Source organism: Pipistrellus kuhlii, unplaced genomic scaffold (assembly GCF_014108245.1).
Source record: "Pipistrellus kuhlii isolate mPipKuh1 unplaced genomic scaffold, mPipKuh1.p scaffold_m20_p_3, whole genome shotgun sequence".
Classification (NCBI taxonomy): Eukaryota; Metazoa; Chordata; class Mammalia; order Chiroptera; family Vespertilionidae; genus Pipistrellus; species Pipistrellus kuhlii.
Window position 1 is genome coordinate 120,456,569 of NW_023425529.1, and position 16,217 is coordinate 120,472,785.

At 43.1% G+C, this 16,217-nt stretch overlaps 1 protein-coding gene across 3 annotated transcripts in view; it reads right to left on the reverse strand.

Moving 5' to 3' along the window:
• DIAPH3 (diaphanous related formin 3) overlaps positions 1 to 15,418 on the reverse strand; it is a 473,874-nt gene extending 458,456 nt beyond the window's left edge. For all 3 annotated transcript variants that reach the window (XM_045588685.1, XM_045588684.1, XM_045588686.1), the window contains exon 1: positions 15,046 to 15,418. In XM_045588685.1, coding sequence (XP_045444641.1) covers positions 15,046 to 15,225 — 180 coding nt within the window. In that variant the 5' untranslated portion in view covers positions 15,226 to 15,418. The remainder of the gene's footprint in view (positions 1 to 15,045) is intronic.
• Positions 15,419 to 16,217: the final 799 nt, after the last annotated feature.

The window sequence follows — 16,217 nt, forward strand, 5'->3', positions numbered from 1 at the left end:
CAGAGCCTCTACTTGCTACTGATACATGCTTAAATACATGCCAATTAACATGCATGCATTATACAATGATCTAAGACGAAATTCAATTTTTAACCATGATTTAGGTGAGTTATAATATAGAATTTGTTCTTCTTATAGAATGAGATTCCTAAAACATTCATTCAACAAATATTTATGCAACATTACTTCATTCTTGTCAAGGAAAACAAATAAATAAATAAAACAAAGATTCCTGTCCTAAAGGAACTCATCTAAAGGAACTCATCCATTTCAGGGGAAACAGACAATAAATACAATAAATAAGTTAGAGAGGCTGTTAGAAGGTGATGAGTACTCTGCTAAAAATGAATAGTAGTGCAAGGTAAGATGAGTCAGTCTGCAGGTTGCAATTTTAAACATGGGGAATCGGGGTTGCCATAGGCCTGACTGAGAAAGTGGCCTTGGAGCAGTGTTGAAAGTGGACTCAAGGGATAGCTGTGGGGAAGGACAGCCACACCAAGGCCACAGGGAAGGAGCACTTGTGCTGTGTTCAAGGACCCAGGAAGCCAGCGCTGCTGCACCTACAAAACACAGGGAAAGCCCTAGCTGGTGTGGCTCAGTGGATAAAGTGCAGGCCTGCACACTGAAGGGTCCCAGGTTCGATTTCAGTGAAGGGCACATACCTGGGTGTGTGTGCTCCTCCTCTCCAGCCCGGGCCCTGGTCGGGCTCATGCAGGAGGCAACCAATCGGTGTGTTTCTCTCACACTGATATTTCTCTCATTCTTTCCCTCTCCCACTCTCTAAGAAAATCAATGGGAAAATATCCTTGAGTGAGGATTAACAAAAAAACAAAAATCACAGGGGGAAAAGGAGGCTGCGGCAGGTCCCCCAGACCATTTTAAGGCATGGACTTTTATTCTTCTAATGGAATAGCAACAAGTGTTTAAGGGTAAAAACACATGAATAATCAACTTAAACAGTAAATAATAATTGAATCTGCACATTATACAAGATACACCTGAGGAAAGGAAAGCAACAAGTCTGTTTTTCAATAATCCTTTCTCTGCAGCGCCCTTTAAGTAGTTGGTTTGTTTAAGCTGCCAGGAGTCCTTTACTAGAAAGTATTAGAAATATTCCCAAAGCACTGTAAAGCTCACAAAGGCAATTTTTGGACGAACTCAGTTAATTCTATTGATCAACAAAACTATTTTTTAAATGTAGAATTAGTCTGGGGGATGGGGGAGTGGAAAGAATAGCCAAGCATGTTTGGAGAGAGAAAAAAAAAAAAAAAGTTAATTACAACAGCTTAGTTGCAACACAATCCCTCAGACCCCTTAGAAGTCTAAGTAAGGGTCAGCCCTAAAGAGTGTTCCCACAAGGGTCTACAAACAAGGGGTAGAGGGGCGCACAGATGCCTGAGCCCCACCACAGGGACCCTCTCAGACAGCATCTTTTTTTTTTTGCCCTTTCCCTTACAATCCTTGGTAAGCCATCCCGCAGGTTAAATACCCTGCCATGGCTTCTATTTCAGTGCCCCAGTCCTTCCCCTCTCAATACTGTGTCCAGGCTGTTTGTTACCCTATATATCCACCTACTCACTTTCCAAAATCTGCCTGCTTCAGGAAAGTTCTCTAATGCAGTGTTTCCCAACCTTCTCTCATGATGAGAATCACCTGGTGGAGTTGTTAAAACACAGATTCCTGAATCCCAACTAAGAAGTGCTAAACTAGAATTTTTGGGAACATATAGGTAAAATTGTATACTTAACTAGTGCTCTAAGACAGATTTTATATACAGAGCACTAAGTAAGGTATGCAATTTTACCTATATGTTCCCAAAAATTCTAGTTTAGCACTTCTTAGTTGGGATTCAGGAATCTGTGTTTTAACAACTCCACCAGGTGATTCTCATCATGAGAGAAGGTTGGGAAACACTGCTCCCCACCTCAGGTGTCTCTCTCCTGGGATTCTTGACGTGGGCTTGTATTTATTGGGCAGAGGCAAACTGCCTGGGTTCTGGATCAAACTCACCTGGATGGGTATCCAGCTCTGATACTGATCAGCTGTGTGACCTTGCGCATTTTAACGCTCTCATCTTCAGTTTCCTATCTGTACTGGTTTATTATATAATAATATAAAGAGCATGCAAATATTTACTGAGTAAATGAAACTGCTTCAAAGAATTTGGCTAAAATGGTCAAGGGAAAGTTGGAAAGGGAGGCTATTAGCTTTCGCTTCTGCTTTTTCTTTTATGGGGGAAAACATGACAGCATTCTTAAGGGAAGGAGCCTGTAAAGTAGGGGTGTGGAACTCAATCAGAGAAGGGGCCAAAATCTAAAATCCAGCCTAAATCGCGGGCCGAATGGTTTACTGAACAGTCATAAACTGTCATTGTGATGGAAACGCAGCGGAGTGCAGTGATGACAGCGTGGTGCGGGCCACATTGCAAGGCCTAGCGGGACGGATTTGGCCCGCGGGCCTTGTGTTTGACACATGTGCTGTAAAGAGTGAAGCATTCTTAATGGGGTGGGGCTGGGTCAAGAACAGTGGTAAAGAATTAACCTTGGTCAGGAAAACAGACATTTCTTCTGCGGATATTGGAGGAGAAGAGATGAAGAGTTGCAGATTCAGAAGATTACAGTTGCAATAGCAGAAAATTTAGCAAGTTCAAGCAATATGGCCTTTATTTTCTCTCTGAAGAAGTGTCAAAGTGAGTGCTAAGAGTGAGGGTTACCATCTCTGAGATCTTTTAAGTGAATGCTGTGGTATTTTCCCATGTGGCTACAAAGTGAGTGCTTTACATACACACAGAATATCATTAAAGAGGGAATATGCTAATTGACCATCACTCACACAAAAAATGGCTGCATCTACAGCTGAAGCCAAGTTCCCATAAGGAGCCTTAACAAGCAATCAGCAGGGACTTGAGGCTTTGCCCGCCTCGCCCACTGTGGGGCTTGACAGGGGACCTCAGCCCCACCCCCCACGCCACACCCTAGTGTCAGGCTGGGGGACCTCAAGCCATACACCCCAACATAGAGCCAGGCCAGGGGACTTGAGGCCATGCCCCCAGCCCGGCAGGTCTCGACAGGAGACCTCAAGGTGCTCTTCTCAACCTGATGCTGGGCTAGGGCACCTCAGGCCATGCCCCCCCCCACTAGGTGGGGCTTGACAGGGGACTTCAGACCATGCCCCCACCGCGGCACTAGGCCGGGGGACCTCAGACCGCACCCCCACCCAGGAGGGCTTGATGGGGGGCCTCAGGCCAGACCCCCAACCCAGCACCAGGCCAGGGAACTTGAAGCTACGCCCCCCTGACTGGCTGGGCTTGACCTCAGGCCGTGCAGCCCTCCTGCCCTGGCACCAAGCCAGGTGGCCTCAGGCCACGCCTCCCACCCCAGGACCAGGCCCGGAGACCTGAGGCCACGCCACCTGCCCAGCAGGGCTTGATGGGGGACCTCAAGGTGCACTTTCCATCCTGATCCTGGGCTAGGGGACTTCAGACTGCTGCCCTAGCCCCAGCACCAGGCTGGGGGACCTCAGGCCTTGCCCTCCACCAGGTGAGGCTTGACAGAGGACCTCAGGCCGTGCTTCCCACCCAGCGGGGCTTGATGGGAGACCTCAAGGGGCACCCCCAGTGCTGGGTCAGGGGAACTAAGGCTGCGCACCGCGCACCCGGCCCACCGCCAGCCCAGTGGGGATTGACGGGAGACCTGAGGCTGCACCCCCTGCCGGTGGGGCTTGATGGGGGACCTGAGGCTGCGCTCCCCGCCCAGTGCGGGGCGGGGGGATCTGAGGCTGCCTTGGCTCGTGGGTGCCGGCACCCCCAGTGCACATTCCTGCTCTGCAGTCACCCTGACACTCCTGCCATTTCACTGGAGGATGGAACTCCTCGCCTCCTCTGGGTTCCCAATCTCCAACGCTGACCGAAGGCACCTCAGCGAGGGCCGCACAGCGCCCACCAGGTGTGCCTATCTGTCTGTCCGCACCTGCTCCCGCCTCAGGGGCGATTTTGTCGTCACCGCACTGGACTCCACAGAACAGGGTCACCACTCTACCCTCTCACTGCCATATCACAGGTGCCACCCTGAGCACCCAGACACACTCCAAAGGACGTAAGCATACCCGAGGGGCGTGTGCACGTTGTGTGGGGGACGTAGGCAAGCCAGGGTTGATGGAAGTGCGGTGGAAGGGTGGGGGAAATGTGCACACACTGTGGTCCAGGACTTTTACGGGCACGTGTGTGTGTCAGTGCACTGGGGGATATTCACAAGTAAGGGAGAGGAAGAGGATCCTCGCACCAGAGGCCTGTGCCTTTCGCAAACAAAGTGCAGTGCAGCCTGGAGGATGTCAATCTGGCCCACCATGGTGGCTGTCCCTGCGATCGCGCACCTTCTGGGCCAGGAGGCTGCACTGGAATCAGCCAGCAGTGAGGGTGAGGGCAAGAGCGAGGGCAGCGGCTGAGAAGGCTCTGCAGATGACCAGCACGCTGTCAGTCACAGGGGCCGCCTCCACCACAGCCACCTCATGGCAGAGCCCTGTGCTACCTCTGGCGTTGGGGCCCTCCCAGACCCTCAGCACACAAGAAATCAGGCTGCCTGCCATGATACCTGGGGTGCTGCCCGCCTCCTCAGGAGCCTCCAAGGACTGAATCTTCCCACAGGCCTCTCAGGGATGTACCTTGGTTGCTACTGGGGATGTGCCCGCAACCAAGGTACAGATCCTTGACTGGAATTGAACCTGGGACCCTTCAGTCACAGGCCGACACTCTATCCACTGAGCCAAACTAGTCAGGGCTACAGACATTTCCAATTAGCCAAGCATTCACATTCCTACTATATGCTCAAGCCTATACAGACACCACCAAAAAAGAACGTGACTCCCAAAAGCTTACAACCACATGCATAAAGCAATCAAAAGCAGATTCCAGAAAACATATTAATAGGAACATAAGAGAGGCTAAGATAGAACATGGTTTTAATTGAAGAAAGTCAACTTCTATAAAGAAATGAAACTATCACATTGAATGCACTGTGTTTTTTATGTTCATTTCTCAGGCTGTCAAAGTTTTTATCTGAAATGAATGTAATAGCCATTATATATTGCATTCTATCCAAGGCATAGATAAATAAAAACAGCTTAATAACATGATACAGTCCATAATAATGTCACCAATTTGCAGTTCCTAGTTAAAAACTCAAATATTACAGAGTTTCATTTGATGATGCATAAATAAACATCCACCTTGGCAAAAAGAAGCAATAAGATAAGCTCCCCACATTCTAAGACGATACTTCATAATAAAATTAGACAAATAAATGCAATATTATGAATCTTACCATTAGACTAACCCATGTACCTAAGAGGTTCAAGAAATTCTATACCATAAACAAAAGAATCATGGCACTTTTTTTTGTTGTTGTTGTTAAACTTCTAGAATGACCTAGGATTAGCAATAATTTCCTTGAAGAGAGTTGAACAGGCAGTTAGCCATCTTTGACCCATGTTTGTCTGACCTGTGTCTCAGCTACCTGGCTATCCCCAAGTCACTCAGCAAACAGAATGCCCTAAGAACATATTTGAAAGGAATCAGTGACTAGGATTCAATGCATTTAAGATGGGCTATGATGCTCAAAGACAGAAAGATAGAAAGATATTATATATTAATTCCATCCACAGATCTATTTTTAGAGAAAAGAGATAGATATAACTGGAACAACAACAACAACAAAACTAACAAAAATTTCAAAAGTCCTTACCTCAAGGAAATGAAAAGCAAAGATTACAAGGAGATATAGATAGGAAGAAAAATGAACTTTTCAATAGGATTTATGAAGTTTCATTTCTGAGGTTTATTGGTTAGTATATAGTGTTCTATACCTCTTTTGTATAATAAAATATTTTAAAGATTGCAAGGAAAATGTTTACCCTTAGAAAACTACTTGGAAGTAAACTCTTTTGAAGCACAGTGATACATCCTAAGTATTTACTAATCACTTTTAATCCATCACTAGATGAAGGACTGAAGGTGCAAAATCTTTGACTGGTTCAAATACTCTTTTAACTTCTTCATTTAAAGTCATCTCCAGGTTCCTCAAACTAAGGCCTGCAGAAACCTTCCACAGACTCTCCAATTATGTAAGAATTTTTAAATTGTGCATTTTCTCAGAATTATCTTAAATATTAGAAAAACTTAAGTATATTCTGGACAATCTGAATGCCCGTTCTACAGCCATGTTCTGGCAGGCACTTTGAGTGGCCACACTTGCATTGGGTGTACACCAATATGGCGACAGGGGAAGGCCAACAACATCAACATGATGCCATGTAGGTTTTCATAAGCCTCCTCCACTTGGGAAGTATTCAGTTCCAAATTTCTTTTGCTCTTTTTTCAATAATTTCATACAATTTGCTTAAAAAAAAAAAAAAAAAAAAAAAAAAAAGGCTTACATATAGCTATTTTTTTAAATCATAAACAGGCTTATAAGAGTTCACAATTCACGCACTGCCTCAAGTCAAGACCTTGTGGAAAAGGCAGGTGATGCTTGAAGACAGGCCTGAGTGCCTGGATTAATTGCTCTGTACTTAGCTTCCTCAGCCCCTGAGACTCCATTTCCAGCCAAGAGTCAAGATGACAAAAAGGAAAACAGCAAATCTCATATATACACACACACACACACACACACACACACACACATATATATATATATTTCCACTATTAAATCCAATAATGACAATTTCAGCTTAACATCATTGTCAATCACATTAAATTGATGTTACTGATCATTTGAATTTCATTGCCTCTACTGTTGTGTTGGAGTTTATATATAAATCTGCTTTGGTTTTATGGTTATAAAAAGCCATAAGCACAAAGAGTTATATGTAGTTTTATGTCTATACATACAAATAGAGGCAACATTATTTTTATTCTCATTCAAGTCCACACTGAAGTATCACAGATTTTTTTCCCTAAATTTGAGGTATTTCCTTTGTATGTTTCTTTTTGTAAGTCTCACTGGTCCTAAGTCCCATAGCTGTAGGAGCTTCCTTAGAATAAAAGCTGAGAACAGAGTATGATGCAGATTACCTCTCAGACACTGAGGACCAAGGCCAGGCCTCTTTGGTCAAGAGCAGATCCTTAATACCTACCCCTAACAGGGAGCTGAATGAAGATCCTCCTGCTGAAATGTCTGGGTTTGCCAAAACCGGTTTGGCTCAGTGGATAGAGCGTCTGCCTGCAGACCGAAAGGTCCCAGGTTCGATTCTGGTCAAGGGCATGTACCTGGGTTGTGGGCACATCCCTAGTAGGGGGTGTGCAACAGGCAACTGATTGATGTTTCTCATAGACTCTCTCTTCCTCTCTGTAAAAAAATCAATAAAATATATATATATATTTAAAAAAAAAAAAAAGAATAAAAGCTGAGAACAGAATGACTTGCCTCCACCACACCATGAGAAAAAAGCCTGGCCCAATTAAGACATTTTACCATTAAGAAAGTTATTCAAATATTCATTGTAGTATTCCCAGAACCAGTACCAATTCCAGACAAAAATTATACTATTACTACTAATGAAGATAACAATAATCCTATAAATGGCAAGTATTTACATGGCGTTTAAAATGAGTCAGGTACGCCGAAACCGGTTTGGCTCAATGGATAGAGCGTTGGCTTGGGGACTGAGAGGTCCCGGGATCGATTCCGGTCAAGGGCATGTACCTTGGTTGCGGGCATATCCCCGGTAGGGGGTGTGCAAGAGGCAGCTGATCGATGACTCTCTCTCATCGATGTTTCTAGCTCTCTATCTCTCTCCCTTCCTCTCTGTACAAAATCAATAAAAATATTTTTTTTTAAATAAATAAATAAATAAATAAATAAAATAAAATGAGTCAGGTATTGTTCTAGGCCCATCTCATTAATTTTTAATCTTCCCACCAACCCCATTTTACACATGAGAACCTGAGGCATTGAGAGCAGTTAAATAACTTGCCCAAGTTCACACAATTAATAAGTGAAATAGCTAGGATTCAAGTCCTACATGTGGTACAAGTCAGTGCTCATTAATGTTATTCACAATGCCTCTTCTGAGAAACTCTAGTCCATTTATTCTGCAAAAAGACCCATTGCCACCACAGTTTCTTACAGGGGGAGAAACTGTAAGAAAGGGTGGCAATGGGTCTTTTTGCAGAAAAAAATCTATGGCAAGCATTTCCAAGTAATTTTCACTAAATTAGCTAGTAACCTGATATTTTAGCATCAAAACTTAACTTATTGAAACTCTTAAAATTCTCCCCTAAGTTAATAATAATGATTTTATTTGCTTTTGAGAAAATGATCCCCAACAGTAAGGTATTTCAATGCCACCATGCTGCTAGTGAGAGAAAAGTTACCTTTGTAGATCCTGTTCAAAGAAAGCTATGCTTTGATCTTCAATATCCCATGAAGAAAAAGGTTATGCTTAATCTATATTTTATAGACCTAAAAGTCAAATTAGTTTCTGAGATAAACAAGTAGAGTGGGATGGTACGCATATTCTGTAGCATTGATTTCGCTCTTAGTTTGGAGGATACTATGTGCTGAGTTAAAGACAATTACAGTAGGGTAATACGTAGCAGTTTTTTCTTGCATTATTCTGCAAGCATAAACAAGTTATACACATGTTAATTTACATTGTACATAAAAAGCCAATTTTAAATCCAATTTATAAGGCAATAAATATATAAAAATTCTAGGACACAGCAATAAAGTTATGCCATAAAGAAGAGTTAATTTGAGACAACAATAATAAAAACATGACAAATTTTAGCATCCTACCAACTACACAAAGGTGTTTCAGGTAACATCTGTTCAGAAGCAATTGCTACCAGACTAAATGAGATGCAAGTGTAATAAATGTATGTCAGTTTGCTTGCTTCATAATTAAAGACATGAGTCTTTGAAAAAAGCAATTAAGCCATGCTCTAAATCTGAAATCATCCCTATGTCCACCCCTTTTAAACCACAAAGAAAAGATCCAGTGATCCAGAAGTAATAAATACTATATCATCTACTTTCAGCAGCTAGTTGTAATCTCCAAAAAACCAGTTGATATAATTGTGTGTTTTGTAAATCATATATTAAAGAACAAAAAAACTTCGGACAAAGGACTATAAGTCACATTTCCTTCTCCTCTTCTGTGATCAAAGCTTCCTCTGCCTCCCTCTTATAAAGATATACATGTTTGCATTTAGTGCCCATTCTGATAATATCCTCTATTAGGAAGGACAAAAGGTTTTTAAAAAATTAAAAGTCTGGGAAAATTCAGAGTAATTTACTTAGAAGACTAGCCTGAATAAAATAATTTTACTACCCTGGCCAGGTGGATGGAGCATCAACTGGTTGGAGCATCGTCCTGTGCATCAAAAGGTTGTGGGTTCAATTCCTGCTCAGGGCACATACCTAAGTAGGAGCTTGATCCCTGGTAGGAGCTTATGGGAGGCAACAGATTCATGTTTCTCTCTCACATCCATATATATATCTTCCTTCCCCTCTCTCTAAAATCAATAAGCATATCCTCAGGTGAGGGTTAAAAATAATAATTTTACCTGATGAAGGTTTCAGTGTTTGATGTGTTATGTGGAATTTGACTTGGATAAAATTCAGGAGCCTAATGCCTTCAACAAAGAATACCACCTCCAATTCTCGACTCATTAACTCTAGGACAACTGAAAACATCACTTTAACTGCAGACTCCAAGAAGAAATAAATTCAAAAAAAGACACAGAGATGTGAATCACCTCCATCTTTTCTCAGCTATCAACTATGAAAATGACACAAGAGCTCTGGCCTGTGTGACTCAATTGGTTGGGTGCTGTCCCATGAACAAGAAAGTCACAGGTTCAATTACTGGTCAGGGCACAGACCCAGGCTCGATCCCCAGTAGGGGGCATGCAGTAGGCTGGTAGATGTTTCTTTCTCCCTCCCTTTCCCTTCTACTCTCTCTAAAACAAATAAAAACTTTTTTTTTAATGAAACAGCAGACCAATATGAATGATGGTTCCTATTGTTATTCCATAGGACCAAACTGTGGTTATCTTACAATATATTCTCCCAAATCACAAACCTTCCAAAGTAAACCACCACAAGAAAGAAATTTAAGTGAATCTAATGGTTTTCCTGAAACATACATTTTTTAACCTGTTAAACTAAACCTTTCAACATAGTCACCCTGGCAGCTATTCCTGCTGTTTGTCTCCTATGACTTCTAAAACAAATTATCACAAAGTTGATGACTTGAAACAAAAATGCAGTCCCTCAGTTCTGGAGGCCAGGGTTCCAAAATCAGACTCATTGGGCTGAAATCAAAGTGTCTCCCTCTGGAGGTTCCATGGGAGAATGGTTCCTCGTTCCTTCCAGCTTCTTTGGTTTGTGGCTGCCAACACCAATCCCTGCCTTATAGTCACATTTCCTTCTCCTCTTCTGTGATCAAACCTTCTTCTACCTCTCTCTTATAAGGATATACATGTTTGCATTTAGGGCCCATTCTGAAATCCAAGACAATCTCCTCATCATTGAACCCTTAATTTAATCATATCTACAAAGTCCTTCTTTGGGACACTGACAGGTTCCGGGGATTAGGATGTGAATGTCTTATGGGGCAGGAGTCATTATTCAGCCTGCCACAGCTGTCTCCAAATAAACCCAAAGCAATTAGGCAAGCATGTGCTAATCTCTTCAAGCCTACTGTGAATTCAACTATAGTCAAATTCTCAGTATAATAAACAAAAGTTCTCTAACTTAATACCTCTTCACTCTCACAAACAGCCTATAACCAGGAAATTGCTAATTCTATATTTGTTAAAGGCGTTATTAACTACAGTTAATGGTTCCTGAATGAGAAAAGGAGCAGTAGAGATTAAAACTCCCTCCCAATAGCATGGAGGGCAAAGACAATTTGCCTGGGTTCAAATACCAATCTCATCAACTGGCAGCTGTGTCACCTACAGCAATTTAATCTCTGTACCCAGTTTTCCCATCCAGCAAACAAAGCTAATAATCTATCTACTTCATAGTGTTGTTGTAAGTACTAAAGGAATTGATATTTGTAAAGCACCTAGAACTGTGCTTGGCTCACTCATAACTGTTATTACTTACTAATGATGCCCAAACACTGCAGACGTACAGATATTAATGACAGGGTGAAAAATCTCTCACAACCAAAACTGTAATGACATAATTAACAATAATTAACAACCTATTCAATGGAAACCATAAGATTAGATGAAAGGTTTACACTAAAGTCTATAAGAACTTTTAAAGGATATTCCCGATTAAAAAGAGCTGCTCTGCCAAGTTGGGTTGCCAAACTTACAGGCCTCCTTTCAAAAGACTGCCCCACTTCCTAGAGATAAAGACTTCTCCACAAGCCACAAACCCTGTTCTCACTCTGGATCTGATGGCCACTGCTCTGTGTACTGTCGAGTAGTGAGATGTAGGAATGGAGTCCCCGTATCACTGAAAGGCAACTGCTTTGTTTTGTTCTAGAAGGGAAGCAGGTGCAGGTACTAAGGGTGTGGCCTACAGCAGGTACCAAGCTTAATAGCTCTACTGAATTCTATCTACAAATCTTCACCTGCCTTGTCCTCTCAGCCTTGAGTTTGTATCCTGTCTCCTAGTAACTATCCCAGCATCTCAATACTCACTGCTTACCTATTTTCTACAGAACTCAAGTTGGTTAATTCATAAACAGCCCAAAAGCAGTTGATTCATTGTGCACAGCCATTTACAACAGACTAATTTCTAATATTTACACATATCTATGAGGAGCAGTCCTATACTATAAACTTTTATACACAACTCAAAAGTACCTTGAGGCCCACAGCTAAACATTCAATAGAAAACAAAGATCTGTCTGCTTTATCAGGGCTCAAAGTAAACCAGGGGGCAGGGTTTCAGAACTTCTGCCTTCTTAAACTAAGCCAGGACCAGCTTGCAGCCTTGTAGAGTATGCAAAATACAAAAACCTAACCATAGAACAATTATTTTTTGAGGTATCGCTGAGATCTCACCAGGAAGGATGATATCCAAAGATTATCCCTTCTATCCCCAAAACTCCAGGCCATCTCACAGTCCTAGTTCAATAGGGGGGGTGGTCCCAAGTCAGTAGCACCCCAAGCTCCTGGTTGAAACAGACTCAAATAATCTCCAGAGAGAAGCATCCCCAATTAGGCCTCCTGGAAAATAGGTTAAAATGAAGCAATGAATTTACAAAGATCAACAAGCACAGAGGAGATAGCAAGCCACCAGAGTTCAAGTCAATGTTGACAATCCAAAGACTGCATATACCAGGACTGTCAAATAAGGAAAAAGAGCTAAGTAAGAAAGGCCTAAAGAAATAAGAAACAGAACTATAAAGAATGACCAGGCAGATATAAAAAAGAATGAAACTTATATAAATAAAAAATAATTGATAATCTAAAATAGAACAATCTACACATTAGACATGGCTGACAAAAAATTAATGAAATGGAAAATATATCTAAAAAAATTACTAGAGCAGTGGAAACTGTAACCCACCCACCATTTACCATATTTTTCGGACCATAAGACGCACTTTTTTCCCCCAGAAGTGGGGGGGGAAAGTCCCTGCGTCTTATGGTCCAAATATAGCCTACACATATACTTTAAAAAAAAAGTTTTTTTACTTGCCCGGCTCTGTGTGGTCTCTGTGTGCTTGCCCGGCTCTAAAATGGTTCTAAATGCTGCTGTTTACTTCACAGGGTTGATTACATGTGTTTATGACTGTGATGTTGGGTTTTAATGCACATAAAATATTTTAGGACACTATTTGTTTCAGAATCTTTTTTTCTTCATTTCCCTTCTCTAAAAACTGGTGCGTCTTAGGTCCGGAGCGTCTTATGGTCCGAAAAATACGGCATTTGACATTGTTTCTGTAAATGCTAACTCTACTATGTAGCTTGTAGATAAATGGCATGTTTGTATAAGAAACCTAAAAACTAACTTCAGAAGGTACAGAGCCCAACATTCCAGAGATTTCTGCCCTTCAACTACAGAAGTAGGATGATGTAGACCCAGGATGATGAAGACCAGGATGACACACACCAAACCATCACTTGACCAGCTTTGCGATCCTTATCGGAATGAATTGTGTTGGCTACATGCAAAGAACCTATCAACTCCCTCCCCTTGATTTTTTTGTTCTGCTTTCCCTTTCCCTTCTTATAAAAACCTCTGGCTGCACCAAGATGTAGAGATGAGCTTTATAACAAGAGTCCCGCATCTCCTCAGGTGACTGACACTTGAATAAAACCTTTTTCCTTTCTCACTAGCACCTGTCTCATGAGTTTAGTTTCAGGGGGGCAGACAGTCGAACCTTGGTTCTGGTTACATTACCATGTAAGCAAGAATCTAAATTAGTCTGGCTGGTGTTGCTCAGTGGTTGAGCATCATGGCCAGGTCACCGTTCGATTCCAGGTCACCGCACAAGCCCATCTTGAGAGCTCGATCCCCAGTACAGAGTACGCAGGAGGCAGCCAATCAATGATTCTTATCAGTGATGCTTCTTGCTCTTCCTTCCTCTCGGAATTCAATAAAAATATATTTTTTAAAGACTCTAAATTAGTTTCAGAGATTATCTAAATTACCTCTAAATTAATTATGAAGTCATTATTCAAATAAGACTTCTATCTAAAAACACACTATTTTCGATGTTTAGTTGTAGAGCTTAAATATACTGTTTTGTGTTCATCTTCACAAAAACTCTTTTCCACACATCTAAGAAATGAAAAACAGTAGACTACTAAGACCCAAATCACCTGACATTAATTTAGGTTTTGTTTTCTTCACATCCTTGCTCCAAATGAGTCACTGAAAACTTATACCTTGTGTATTCTGGAGCACAGAAGTCAGAAACAAATAGGAATGATTTTTTAACCAAGAGAGTAAACTATAAAAGAAAGAATAGCCCCATTGGATTCTTCTCATATTGGGTAGAATGTTTCATTGCCATTTTAACCCTATCCCATTTATTCCTCAATTCTGTCAAAAAACAATCAACACCACATTTGATCCTCTTGCAAAATCCCAGCATTCTTCTGGGCATTTTGATGATTAATTTAGCATAATTAATCGATGTTTTCTCTCATTTCCAGTATTCTGATACATCTCAGAGCTCTGCTCCCAGTTTGACTCAATTATCACTTTTAACTGTTGTACTTAAGCAAGTCACTCCTCTTCCATAAATCTTTATTCCCTTAATCTGTGTATCCTAACTTAAATTCCTAACGATTTATTTGTTCACAGAAGACACATTCTGTACTATTTCACCTATGAATAAAACAAATGTTTTTCTATGCCTTTAAGTAAAAAGGAGGGGTCAGTATTAAGTTTTCAATCCTGTTGGTCTCAATCCAAATCTATCACCACTCTAAGTCACTTACTTACACAGAAACACACACTGAATTGTCATCACTGCCTATACTTCCACTAGTTGATAATCAGCAAAAAGATTCACAAGGCACAAATCATGACACTCCCCTTGGGTGTTAAACTGAATAAGGGCAGCAATCTGAATAGCGAGATTCAAAAAGTTGGGGCTTCTTTCCAATCTAAACATTCTTCAGCGATGACCGCATGGCCCCGCCCACATTTTATAACGAAGCTGTCTGGACTTGGAAAATTATATCTAGCTTAAGATGGTTTTCTTGGATTAAAATATTAAGCAGAAAAAAAAAATACCTAAAGTTCACTTTGATATGTCACATACCCTCAGATGCTAGGGGTGTAGGGAGACGTTCAACTTAAAAAATGCAATGTCCACATGCGTGGCGTCCATACCTAAGTCTATGAACGGCCATAAGAAATTTGGGGCAGCACAATAATCCGTGTATGTCAGAGGATCCAGACAGGATCGAACCGTGTCGCCTTAAAAAAAAAAAAAGACGGGCAGCGCTGGAAACCTAGAACCCCACCTAGCCCCGGGGCCCTGGAGACCCGCCCGCTCCGGAGGAACGCCGGGTGCAGTCAGTCCCGCAGGAGCTGCCCCACCCCAGCCCCACGTGAAACTTACAAACTTGGGGCGCTTCTCTCCAGGCCCGTCGGGGCCGCGGGGCGGCGGAGGGTGCTGGGGGCCCTTCCTGCGCGGCGCCCTGCTGTCCCGCGAGCCGCGGAGCGAGGCGGAGGAGGGGTAGGGGGCGCCGGCGGCGGAGCCCTGCGGCGGGTGGTGCAGCCGCGGCCGGTGCCGGTCCATCTTCCTCGCAGCGCCGGGACGGACAGAAGGCGGCCTTCCTCGCAGCGCCGGGACGGACAGAGGTGGCCGCTCGGCAGGTCAGGAGAGAGGAGCTTCTTCAGGACCCTGCGCGCCGGGCCTCCGGGTTCCGTGGCAGGAGGAGCCCAACTGCTGCTGCCGGGACCGCAGCCGCCAACACATCCGAAATCTCCCGCCGCCGCGGACCTCGCGGGAACCCACCAATCCGGAGCCGCGAGGTCACGGACCCGCCCAGGTCCCGCCCCTTCCGGGCACAAAGAAATGCGATTGGCTGAGCCCCTTTGGCCACTCAACCCTTCTGCGGGTTCTGGCGCGTCGGGTCCGGCACGGGGCGGAGTCGGGTTTGGGGGCCTGAGAGCCTGTCCACAGTCACGTGTCTGATGTGTTTGGCATTTGGAGGTGGGGGTCCCTCTAACCCGAGACCCGCTCCACCCCGCCACTTGTATGGCTATGGAACGTGAAATCTTCTAACTTTTTTTGCAGATCTATGTGAAGGTCACTGGTAAAGTAGTCCTAGGATCTCTGCTTGACGGGGTGCTAGGGGCGAGAGAATGACAGCACCCCAAATGACAGCACCCCAAACGCTAAGAAAAAAAAAAATTGCTTCCTCCACATGAGCGACTGCTGAGAGCCTAGGTGCTTGGAGCCCGCTGGGGTGGCAGAGGGGGCCAGGAAAAATCAGGAAGTACTAGGTCACGCCCTATGGAGCTGACATGACAATCTAATGTGGTTTCCCAGCCCTTACAACAAAATAATGAAAATGTTATAGCAGTTTTAAAAGTTCATTGAGAACTAAGGCGAAAGATAATTAAATCAAGGAGCAGATCTGGAAAGGTGAAAGGAAGAATGCATGGATGTTAGGCAGAAAAGAGTGGTGGGGCAATAAGACAAAAGGCATTCATTCTAAGCAGGAGCAAGTTGCAGGTATAATAAAGGCCTTGAGCTAAAACGGTGCTAAAGAATCTGTTGTGTAT